General features: G+C 46.0%; 1 protein-coding gene across 1 annotated transcript in view; it reads left to right on the forward strand.

Annotated features, from left to right (window-relative positions):
• Positions 1-623: 623 nt before the first annotated feature.
• The window catches only part of ITGAD (integrin subunit alpha D), a 31,456-nt gene continuing 19,258 nt past the window's right edge, over positions 624-12,821 (forward strand). The window contains exons 1-5 of the mRNA XM_026515524.4: positions 624-699; positions 6,621-6,726; positions 8,976-9,079; positions 9,209-9,279; positions 9,406-9,520. Of these exons, the coding sequence (XP_026371309.3) occupies positions 669-699; positions 6,621-6,726; positions 8,976-9,079; positions 9,209-9,279; positions 9,406-9,520 (427 nt within the window). The 5' untranslated portion in view covers positions 624-668. The remainder of the gene's footprint in view (positions 700-6,620; positions 6,727-8,975; positions 9,080-9,208; positions 9,280-9,405; positions 9,521-12,821) is intronic.

A 12,821-nucleotide genomic window follows, 5' to 3' on the forward strand; every position in this document is an offset into this window, starting at 1 on the left:
CTTCCTTAATACCCATCAGCCGGTAACCCCATCTCCCAACCCCTCCCTTCTGTAACCCTCAGTTTGGTTCCCAGATTCCAGAGTCTTCATGGTTTGTTTTCTTCTCTGATTTTCCCCCATTCAGTTTTCCCTCCTCTCCCCCTGTGGTCCGCTGTTGGTGGGTATCCATTTATCTCTTGATGGCATCTGCTTTTTTAAACAACACCTCACTTATGCTACCCCTGCCCCCCAACACTGCTATCTGAGGTGGAGGTCTGCCTCTCTCCAGGCTCATATTCATGCAGTGGGGCCTCTGCCGCCCTCTGTTTCACCCCTTCCACTTCTATGCAGCTGGTTTCTGAGGCCCCAGAGGGGTCCCGGGTCGCCCTGGGTACCAACTGGGTCTCAAGGACTGGGGGAGGGTGGTCTTCTGGGAAAGGCAGGCCCTGGAGAAGGAAGCCAGATCTACAGAGGTGGTGGTGGTGGGAGAGTATAGGGGATTTTCCCCAACGGCATCTTTGGCCTCCTGCCCCTGCCTCTGTTCTATGATTAACCAAGAACTTCCTGACTGTGCTCCTCCTTCTGTTACTTCAAGGCCCTGAGTCAGTATTTTAACTCTCCCCCAGGGCACTGCGTGCCCTTCAGTGCTCTACTGCTCCTCTCTTCACTTCTCCAATGCTTGCTCAGTGATGGCTTTTGGAATTCTGCTTCTCCTGGGCGGTGAGTGGAGACCCTCAGGGTTGGGAGAAGCCTGGTGGAGCCATCTCTGTCTGGTAGGGTAGGCTGGGGCTGGTGGTTAGCTCATAGAGCTCTCTGGAGGAGCTGAGGACAGGGGAGGGCCCTAGTGTCCAGAGCTTGTGTGGAAGGAGGAATGGCCTGGAATCAAGGGACGGTCATGACCTGAGCAAAGATGAGAGAAGATGGACTTGTAGGCTATGCTTGGGTGGAGGATGAGCTCCCTCTCCACGATTCCTCCTGTGGGGGTTCTGGTGTGTGTGGTATGGGGGACAGGAGTCTGCCCCAGGGCCCCAGGGGGAAGGCCATAGGAGTCACTGGGGGGGGGAATATTGGATATCACCTCTTTGGTCCCCCATGTCCCTCAAGTCTTGATTTCAGGTACACTGTCCTGCTGCCAAGAGAATAGTCTGAAATCAAAAACTGTATCAGGACCACATTCGTGTGTCATTTGAAATCATTTGAATGTCAGTTAAAAATCAGATTGAACACAAAGTCCAGATTGTCAGCTTCTCTTGAGAAATGGGACTGTCTGGAGCTCTGAACACTAGAGCTTGGTAACGGCTACTTCCTTTAAAAGAGCCCAACCTGTAAGTGCCCATAATTCCCTGGTGCTCACACCTATCCACATCACTCACTGATGTCACCTGTCTGGCCTCTGAGGCATTTGAGTCTGAGACACTTGTCACCCTCCTACTTGTCAGGTCGTAGAGTCTGTTTTCAGACTCAGACACAGATCATTCTTTGAAAGGAAGATGTAGAGAGTTTGACCTTTTCTTTGCTAAATTGAATGCCTTTTATTTCTTTTTGTTGTCTGATTTCTGAGGCCAGGACTTCTAGTACTAATAGTGATGAGAGTGAACATCCCTGTCCTTACCATAAGGGAAAAGTTCTCAGTTTTTCCCCATTGAGAATAATATTCACTTAGATGGCTTTTATGATGTTGAGGTATGTTCCCTCTATTCCTATACTTTGAAGAGGTTTAATCAAGAAAGGTTGCTGTATTTTGTCAAATGCTTTTCCTGCATCAATTGACAGGATCAGATGTTTCTTGTCTCTTCTTTTATTAATGCGATCTATCACATTGATTGATTTGTGAATGTTGAACCACCCTTGCATCCCAGGAATAAATCCCACCTGGTCATGGGGAATAATCCTTTTAATATACTGTTGGATCCTGTTGGCAAGGATCTTGGTGAGTTTTTTGGCATCAATGTTCATCAGGGATATAGGTCTGCAATTCTCCTTTTTGGTGGGGTCTTTGCCTGATTTTGGGATCAGGGTAATGCTGGCCTCATAGAATGAATTTGGAAGTTTTCCTTCTGTTTCTATTTTTTTGAAACAGCTTCAGTAGAATAGGTATGATTTCTTCTTTAAATGTTTGGCAGAATTCCCCTGGGAAGCCATCTGGCCCTGGACTTTTGTTTTTTGGGAGATTTTTGATTACTGCTTCAATTTCCTTGCTGGTTATTGGTCTGTTCAGATTGTCTATTTCTTCCTGTTTCAGTAAGGTCTTGGTAGTTTATAAGATTCTAGGAATGCATCCATTTCTTGCAGGTTGCTTAATTTATTGGCATATAGTTGCTGGTAATAATTTCTAATAATTGTTTCTATTTCCTTGTATTAGTCGTGATCTCTTCTCTTTCATTTATGATTTTATTAATTTTGGTCCTTTCCCTTTTCTTTTGGATAAGTCTGGCCAGTGGTTTATTGATCTTATTAATTCTTTTAAAAAGCCAGATTCTAGGTTTTTTTCATCTGTTCTACTGTTTTTCTGGTTTATATTTCATCGATTTCTGCTCTAATCTTTATTATTTCTCTCCTCTTGCTTGTCTTAGGTTTATTTGCTGTTTCCTCTCCAGGTCCTTTTGGTGTAAGGTTAGCTTACGCATTTGGGATTTTTCTAATTTTTTTCTACTGTTTTGAGAGAGGCTTGGATGGCTATGTACATCCTCTTAGGACCGCCTTTGCAAAATCCCATAGGTTTTGGACTAATGTGTTTTCATTCTCATTAGTTTCAATGAATTGTTTAAGTCCTTCTTTAATTTCCTGGTTGACCCATCCATTCTTTAGTAGGGTGCTCTTTAACTTCCAAGTGTTTGAGTTCCTTCCAAATTTCTTCCTGTGATGGAGTTCCAGTTTCACAGCATTGTGGTCTGAACATAGGCAGGGGATAATCTCAATCTTTTGGTATCAGTTGAGACCTGATTTGGGACCCAGTATGTGGTCTATTCTGGAGACAGTTCCATGTGCACTCGAGAAGAATGAGTATTCTGTTGTTTTAGGATGGAATGTTCTGTATGTATCTATGAAGTCCATTTGGTCCAACGTGTCATTCAAAGTTCTTGTTTCTTTGTTGATCTTCTACGTAGATGATCTGTCCTTTGCTGTGAGGAGTGTCAACATTTCCTACTATTAATGTATCATTATCAATATGTTTCTTTATTGTAGTTATTAATTGGTTTATATAATTGGCCTTTCCCATGTTGGGGGTCTAGATATTTACAATAGTTAGATCTTCTTGTTGGATGGACCCTTTAACTATGATATAGTGTCCCTCTATATCTTTTACTATGGTCATTGGTTTAAAATCTAAGTTGTCTGATATCAGGATTGCTACCCCAGCTTTATTTTGAGGTCCATTGGTGTGGAAAATTGTTCTCCGTTCCCTTGCTTTCAATCTGGAGGTTTTTAGGTTCAAAATGAGTCTCTTGTAGACAGCATATTGATGGGTCCTGCTTTTTTTTACTATCCAGTCTCAAATTCTGTGTCTTTTGATGGGAACATTCAGTCCATTTACATTCAGAGTAACTATTGAAAGATATGAATTTAGTGCTATTGTATTGCCTGTAAAGTGCCTGTTTCTGTAGATTTTCTGTTTCTTTCTGGTATATGTGACTCTGGGAGTCTCTCTTCACTTACAGAATCCCCCTTAATATTTCTTGCAGGACTGGCTTGGTGGTCACATAGTCTTTCAGTTTCTGTCTGTCCTGGAAGCTCTTGATCTCCCCTTCCATTCTGAATGACAGCCTTGCTGGGTGAAGTATTCTTGGCTGCATGTTCTTCTCATTTAGTACCCCGAATATATCTTGCCAGCCCTTTCTGGCTTTCCAGGTTTCTGTGCAGAAGTCTGATGTTATTCTGATGTTCCTCCCTCCATATGTAAGGAACCTCCTCTCCCTAACGACTCTCAGGATTGTTGCTTTTGCTGTAAGATTTGCAACCTTCACTACTGCATGTCAAGGTGTTAATCTATTTTTATTGATTTTGGGAGGTGTCCTCTCTGCCTCTTAGACACGAATGCTTGTTTCCTTCCCAGATTAGGGAAGTTCTCAGCTATGATTTGCTCAAATATGCCTTCTAGTCCTCTCTCTATCCCTCTGGATCCCAATAATTCTGACACTGGAATGTTTCAGGGCATCATTAAATTCTCCACGCCTTTTTTCATGGGCTATTAGTTGTCTATCTCTGTTTTCCTCAACTTCCTTCCTTTCCATCAGCTTATCTTCTAGATCACTTATTCTTTCTTCTGCCTCATTGACCCTAGCTGTTAGAGTATCCAGTTTAGACTGCATCTTATTCATAGCATTTTTAAGTTTGGCCTGATTAGATTTCATTTCTGCCCTTAGAGATTCTATATTGTCACTTATGCTTCTGTCAAGCCTAGCCATTGACTTTATGATTGCTATCCTTAATTCTATCTCTGACATCTTACTTATATCCATATCGATTAGCCCTGTGGCAGAGAACACTGCCTCTGGTTCTTTTTTTTTTGGTGTGAGTTCCTCCTTGTTGTCATTCTGTCCAGAGAATAATGGATGGGCGAATGAACAGGTCGAAAATATCAACCATGCCCCAAGCAAGATGCACCCTAGAAAAATCTGGAGTGGTTGCAAGCCACCACAGAAAAACAAAAAAGTCAAAATGAAACACGAAGATAAAATTTTAAAAAGGGGGGAGGGGAAGAGAGACTATAATCTTGCAGTGTGGACAAATCAGGGTGATATCCACCTGTCCCTGGGTGAATTTTGGTCTGTGTGTTAGAAGACACTACATCCCAAAATTGCAAGGAAAGTATATATATACATATACATATACATATACATATATATATATATATATACTTATATATATATATACTTTATATATATATACTTTATATATATATACTTTATATATACTTTATATATATATACTTTATATATACTTTATATATATATACTTTATATATACTTTATATACTTTATATATATATACTTTATATATACTTTATATACTTTATATATATATATATGACTATGAAATATAAGTTGGTATAATAAGCATCTAGGTGAAATGGGAAGAAGATATAAAGAAAAAAAAGAGAAAAAGAAAAAAAGGAAAAGGAGAATTTTATCTGAAAAGTAAATGAGTTGTGAGGCAACACCTGGAGCTCAATATACTCTTTTCCCCTGGTGTTCCAATTTTACTCTTGTGGGATCCATAGGCTTGTCCTCCATCTGTTCTTCCAGACTGTCTTCTGGGGCAGGGGCCTGCCCTTCTGTTTCTCAGGTTTCCCTGCCTGGGTGGAGTTGTCCCAACCCCCATCAGGGGGATGGGCTCAGGGCAAACTGGTCCTCTGTGTGACTTTTGTTCCCTGGAGGCTTTCTGCACCTCTTCAGAGGATCAGAGCAAAAATGGCGGTGCCCAAACCTCTGGCCAGAGCAGAAAGATCACAGTCTGCCCTCTTTAATAAACCCTCCGGGACAAACAGTGTCCACTTCCGTGTGCGCCCAACACTGCAGGCTCCTGTGGTGTGTGACCACAGCAACTCTCTCAGAGGTAGTACTAGGGGCCTGGCAATGCCACTGACCTTTGTGACGCTAAAACCCTGAGTGGTGGCAGGCTCATGCCCGCACACCCAAAGCTCCAGGATCATGTCTAGGTGCTGCCCTAACATCCTTTCTGGGCTGCTATCGTCCTGTGAGTTTTTTCCAGTCTCAGGTGCGGGTTCCAGTTCTTTTCAGGCTGCTCAGGAAAAGAGCAATTACTGACCATCTTGGCTCATGGTTCATGGCGACCTGAGCTGAGAGTCGCCTCCTGGGCTCGCTGACTATATCCTGCTTCTCGGCTCCACTGCTCGGGCACTCTGCCGGTTCAGGCACTCCTGTTTGCTCTGTGACTCCTCGGATCCTGAGACCATAATGACCTACATAGAATTCTGCCTTTTCATTTCCAGAGCCCTTTGCAGAGAGGGATGTCTCTCACTAGAGCAGATTTTTAAGGGTTCCGATTTGGGGTGTTACATGACTTTCAAGGAGCCGGCTTATGGAGGCTCCCTCCCCCTTCTGTTTATCTTCCTATATCTTCTCTCGGATTCACAACTCCGCACACCCTACCTTGCAAAAAGCAGTCATTTTCCTGATTGTAGAGATCCAGATATATATTCTTACACCTCAGGCTGATTCTGTGGGTGTTCAAAATGGTTTGGTAGATATCCAGCTAAATTCAGGGGACCAGTGGAAACGGGGTCCCCTACTCTTCTTCCATCTTGCCTCCCTATCTGAAGTAATTATCAATCATGCCTCTTTCACTCATGGAAGGCCTCGTTAGGGGACATGCATGATCCAAGAGACCAGGGGGCGACAGGCTCAATTTCAGATTGTGGATATCCTTTGAAATGTCCTTGAGGGGACATTTTTCTGGACCGTCGCTCTTTGTAGTGGTTTGATTATTTCTGAGGGAGAGAGAGAGAGAGACAGAAATCACATAGATGGCAAATCAGGAAACAAAAGAAAAAGAGAACACCCTTCTCCTGGGTGCATGAGCTGGGCTGGGATCAAGATCCCAAGAAGTCAGGGGTCCAGAGGAGATGAAGCTTTTCTGACTGTTACTCCTACCCCCGCCTCCCTCTCCATATTCCTCAGTCCTGGCTTCTTATCATGGATTCAACCTGGATGTGGAAGAGCCCATGGTCTTTCAAGAGGATGGAGCTAGCTTTGGACAGAGCGTGGCCCAATTCGGCAGATCTAGGTAGGCCGTGCCCATCCCCCACCTCTATCCCTTCACTCTGCAGGCAAATGGCTGACCATGGCATGCTCAGGGGGTGTCCTGGAGGAAGGGCAGCATGGGCAAGAAGCCTGTCCCTCACTCCTCCGAGGCCCCTGACACCGCTACTACCAACTATTCACAATCCCAGGAGGGACCACAAACTCTGGACAAGACAGTGCTTCAGGACGGAGGTCTTGCATCTGTCCTTCTGTGACCAGTACAGTCACCCTTGCACTTGGAGTGATGTTTTGCAGCCTTCCTCTTGAAACGATGAGTAATTTAATCTTAGCATTTGTGTATTGTAAGTAAAATTGATGGGACAGTGGAGATGTGCTGGGGGCTTGGAGCCTTGGCTCACATGCAGCCCAGCCTCTGGGGGATGTTTCTCAGCTGCCACCCTCAGCCCGTGGCACGAGCTGAGCAAGGTCAGGGCTGGCTGAGACACAGGGTTCTCCCAGTCCTATGAGGGTTTGCACTACCAGGACAGGTAGGAAGGAGGACTGGAAAAAAAAAAAAGAAAAAGAAAAAAAAAGGAAAAAACCTTTTTTCCATGAACAAGAGGTCCCACATTTTTATTTCACTCTGGGACCGGCAAATTATGTACCCCGCCCTGCCTCCAGAAGCTTCCATTCTCAGGTCCCAGCGACAGGGACCCAAATGTTGAAGTTACCATGTGATGCAAGCATAACCAAAGTTTGGAAGGCATAGGAAGGGAGAGATCAAACCCAGGAGGGAATTCCACGAAGGCTTCACAGAGGAGGTGGCATTGGCAATGAGCCTGAGAATGCAAAAGATTCAGCTGGCCAAGAAGTAGCATGTTGAGGTCGCTGAGTTCTCCATGCACGTCCATCCCTCCTCCTCATCCAGCTGGCAGGCTGGGACATGGAGGCAAGTGGCAGGTGCCAGAGTTTTGCTTTTTGTTTGTTTGTTTTGAATATGGAGCTCAAAAAATGAAGTGCACAAAGTTTGAAAGGTCCAACTCAATGAATTTTTCTTATGTGTATCACCAGTAACTGCTGCCTGATAAAGGTGGAGAAGATCGTCAGCCCCCTCCCCGGGTTCCCTTGGGCCCTTCCCAATGATGAAAAACCCAACAAATCCAAAAATAGTCATTGCCCCAGTTTCATCACTGTCAGTTTGTGCTCAGGCCCGATTTAAAAAATACATATATGTTTATATACATAGACATATATATACATATGTTTATATACGTAAGTTTGGTTGACCATTGCTCACCAGTATTTCCAATGAAGTAAATAATATACACTGGATGGCATTCTGATTGCTACAAAGTTATTGTTTTTCCTGGTTTCTGCTGAATCGTAGCCCAAATACTGAAAAGTCTACGTGTGAGGAATGGTGGGGTACAGAAAAGCAAGCAGACCATCTTAAACAGATGTAACGTTTGTTCACCCATTTCGGCCAGCAGGTACCAGACTGCTGTGTCTCTATCATCTGTTTAGTTTTCTATCAACAATTCGTAGACACACAGGGATTTCAGCTTTCCATAAAGGGATAGCTTTCTAGAAAGAGCCTTTAAATACTAATTTAACGAGGCTTGCTTGTCTGATTAATTAAAAGACACAAACATTCATCTGGCTATCTCACCTGAGTGCAGAGGTTGTCAGTGGATCTAATTTTTTATGCAAGATTAAAAAATTCTCTCCTTTCAAAGAGTTTTGCAAAACTTGTTGCACTTCTATGACTGTAGATTTTGATGTGGATTCTGATACCGCTGCTTTAAATTGTCCCACTTAAATTATTTATATTTAAATTGTCCAGTTAATTACAGAATCATCGATTTGTCTTGATAACTTCTGGCTTTAGCAGATTTTCCTTGTAACTTGAGGTGATCTATTTCTCGGGTGGCTCAGAACAATGGCACCCCAAAAACAAAATGCACTTGCCCATGGTGGGGAAATGCTATTTTGTTTTGAATAGTTTTATTTTTGGTGAATGCTAAAAACACAAGAACACTCAAACCATTTGTATATATAAAGACACATCTATTTCTGTATACACACACACACACACACACACACAAAGTCCAGCACGGTCCTTCGGCATGTGTGGGGTAAAATCAGGCCCTGTTATTTGAAGCCTCATGAGTGGCAAATGCCAAGAGCTTCGCTCTCAAAGTCTCACTTCCTATTACACAGCGATACTTCCTCACCCTCAGCGTCCTGTGCCCTTACCCCTCCTGCAACTGTATGTCATGCTTGTGCCTTCAGAGTCGTGGTGGGAGCCCCCCTGGAGGTGGTGGCGGTCAACCGAACAGGACGGTTGTACGACTGTGTGGCTGCCACTGGCCTATGTCAACCCATCCCCTTGCACAGTGAGTGACTCTACCCAGGCATTGCGACCCTCAATCCTCCTCTCCTGCAGTGCCCCCTCCTTAGTCTCCAGCCCTGACTCTGCCCCCAAATGGGGGTGTGTCCGTGATCCTGTGTGTCTGCCCTCTCAGCACCCCCAGAGGCCGTGAACGTGTCCCTGGGCCTGTCCCTGACAGCCTCCACCGATCGCTCCTCGCTGCTGGTAAGTTTCCCTGGGTCCTAGGAGGGTGACAAGGGGAGGGGCAGGGGCTGGGGGAGGCTGGGGCTGGACAAGAAGAGTATGGAGAGCTCTGGGGGTCCCCTTGCTCATACAGGCCTCTGCCCTTAGGCCTGCGGCCCAACCATGCACAGAGCCTGTGGGGAGAATATGTATGCAGAAGGCTTCTGCCTCCTGTTGGGCTCCCAGCTGCAGACCATTGGGACTGTGCCTGCTGCCTGGCCAGGTAGGTCCCTATAGAGACAGCGATTCCATGTGAGTAAGAGCTGGCACTGAAAAGTGGGCGGAGCATGAGACCATGGTCTTGGCTTCCTGGGCCCTTGGCCCCTTCCCAGCAGCCTCAGCAAACCCAAGAGGGTCTGGGAGCACGATCTGGCTTGGCAGGGTGGGCAGCTCACAGCAGGAACTCTAAGCTCGAGGGGAGAAAGTTCTGATGGGGCGGAAGGGAGCCTCAGAGTGCTGGCTGTAGGAGGCATGAGGGTCTCACGGTTGTCCACAGGGGCAGGGATGCTTTGGGGGCTTTCAGAGGAAAGGCCTTGGATGGTGAAAATGTGGTGAGGGTGATAGTTCCAAGGAGCCCAGAGGGAGGCTGTTCTGGATCATTCAGTGCTGAGCTTCTAAGGGGAGCAAACCTTCTGCAGAGAAAGTTTCCAGAGTCACTGAGCAGCGTCTCTCTGAGAGTCAGTCTGATTAAGTTTGTCTTCTGTGTCCCTGGGGCAAGTGGCTTCATTCCCTGGGCTTTAATTTCCTCGTTGGTAAACTGGGTCTTAATAATAGGGGTGGTTACGAGGATTAGAAGATTTAATATATATACAGTGTTTAGACCTCTGCCTGACACATAATCTGTGACTACCGTTAAGACTGATCTTCTAGGGGCACCTGGGTGGCTCAGTCATTGGGTGTCTGCCTTTGGCTCAGGGCGCGGTCCCAGGGTCCTGGGATCGAGCCCCGCATTGGGCTCTCGCTCTGCTGGGAGTCTGCTTCTTCCTCTCCCACTCCCCCTGCTTGTGTTCCCTCTCTCGCTGGCTGTCTCTCTCTCTGTCAAATAAATAAATAAAATCTTAAAAAAAAAAAAGACTGATCTTCTAGCAGGGATCATGTGTTTGGACTAGGAGGAGGAGTTAATGGGATCCAAGTCAGGGGGCCACTCAAGGTGCAGAGCAATGCTTTGAACTACAGAAGTCACGATACCAGGCATGGTGGGCTTTTAGGCAAAGGTGAAGTTGCAGCAGAAACACCTCCCACCCAAATTGTGAGAGCAGAGTCTACGGAGGGGATGGAGAGAGTGGAAGGTGGGAGCCCAGGAGTCTTGGGGGTACCATGACCTGCCTGGGATGTCTGTGCAATCAGGGTAGGGAAGTGTCATTTAAGCACTAGGAGGGAAGACTCTTCTAGATGTCTCCATGACTCATGAGGTGGGATGCCTGATGAGAATGGAACGCAGGCATGTAAGCCTGGTGTAGGCAAAGCAAGTGTGAGTAGAGGTAGAAGCGACTGGGTGCCAGACAATGCGTGTGCCTGGTGTGCATCTTACTGCACACTCACAAGATCCGGGGTGGTGGGCGGATTGATCCCGTCTTACAAGCAAGAAAACTGAGGCTCAGAGCGCTGAGTTCCTGCTGTTCAGAAGTGAGAGAGCAGAGACCTGGAGCCAACCTTGCCTGATTGACTTGGTCTTCTTTCCAGAAGGCGCTCAGCTATAGCCTGGTGCCTGCTATTGGAAGCCCCGTGGAGACTTTAGTAAAAGGACCGAGAAACAGAAGAGATATTGTGAGGGAACTTGCCACTGTCGTGGCCTGAGAGAGGATATGAGGGGTGGTTTTGTGGCTCAACGAACCAAGTGAGCACAAGGGCAAGATGCAGGGATGGGGACCTTCAGCTACCCAGCTGGGGGGACATGGGGGGAGGAGGGGAGCAGTGCGGGCTTCTTGGCCTGCCACGTGGGGGGCTGAATTTCCTGGTCAAGAAAGCAGGCAGGGAAGTGGCCTTCCCCCTTCTCAGCAGGGGTGAAGCACCAGCTGGTTGCATAGGTGGGATGGGGGCGGTGTGGGGAGTGAGGAGAAAGTATTTTTGTTCGGTGGCAGGAGGCCAGCTGCCACAGTTCAGCCTCATGCCTCATGAATGTCTGTGGTGGCTGATCTCCCACCACCCTGGGAGCAACACAGGATGTGGGACACTGGTGGAGGTACCAGCTGTGTCCTTCACACGGACCACAAGCGCTTATGTGAGTTTGGGGTCAATGTGAAGTGTCTTATTTGCTTATGGGTGTAAGGTGTGATTTTCCATTATGGCGGACTTCACGAGGGGACGGGGGTATCTTTTTTTCAAGCTATGGTCTTAGACCAGATTTCCTGAGAAATAGACTCTGAACCTCATTTGGGATCCATAGTTCGGAGAGCGTGAAGGAAGCAGGACTGGGAAGTGAAAGGAGGTGGACTGTGATTGATCAGAACAGAGACTCAGCCAACCCAGAGGAGCTTGGAACATGGCTGGATGTAGGTCACCCCCAGGAGCAGGAGTTGTAATCTTGGGCAATGCATCTCCTGTGTTATCAACTAGGAGTCATCGACAGCTACTCCCTGTGGCTGATAATAAGGACTTCTGTCCTGAGAGGGATTGGGTCTTCTCGGTGGCAGACCTCAGCATCTGCTGCCGGTTGTTCTTGTGCCTGGAACAATGCCTGGCACGTGGTGATGATGGTCGTAACACCTAACCCCCATAACAGCTATGGGGGCCAGGCCCTGTCTTAAGCATTTTATGTACATACCAATACTTGTTATCCTACCCCATGTGTTAGGCACTATTATCCCCATTTTACAGATGGGAAAACTGAAGCCCAGGGGAGCTACATAACTTGCCTGAATTTACCACTAGTAGGTGGCGGAGCTGGGATTGGAGTCCAGCATGCTCAGAATGCACACTTGAACCACTTTGCTATATTGCCTTCCCCTTGCGCTCTAGGACATTCCTAGTGTGTATTGAATAAATACTTGTTGAGTAATTGAATGAGGAACCCATCTGGCCTCTGTCCTTTTCTTCTTTCTCCCCTTTCTAGGCCTTGCGGAAGGAGGGAAGCAAGGGACTCTGCAGGGTGGGAGTGGGGGTGCTGGGACAATAGATTCTTTTTTGAGTTTAGAACTCTTCTTTAAAATTAAGTTTTAATTTTAATTCCAGAATATTTACCAAACAGTGTTCAATATTAGTTTCAGGTGTACAACATAGTGATTCAACAATTCCATACACCACCTGGTGTTCATCACAACAAGTGCCCTCCTTAATCCCCATCACCTATTTAACCCCCAACCACCACCCCTCTGGTAACCATCAGTTTGTTCTCTTTGGTGAAGAGTCTGCTCTCTTCTTTCTCTCTCTCTGTCTCTCTCTCTCTTTTCTTTTCTCTTTTTTTCTTTCTCTCTTTCTTTTTTCTTTTTCTTTCTTTCTTCTTCTTTTTCTTCTTCTTCTTCTTCTTCTTCTTCTTCTTCTTCTTCTTCTTCTTTTTGCTTGTTTGTTTTGTTTCTTAAAGTATG

This window comes from Ursus arctos, unplaced genomic scaffold (assembly GCF_023065955.2).
Source record: "Ursus arctos isolate Adak ecotype North America unplaced genomic scaffold, UrsArc2.0 scaffold_2, whole genome shotgun sequence".
Taxonomy (NCBI): Eukaryota; Metazoa; Chordata; class Mammalia; order Carnivora; family Ursidae; genus Ursus; species Ursus arctos.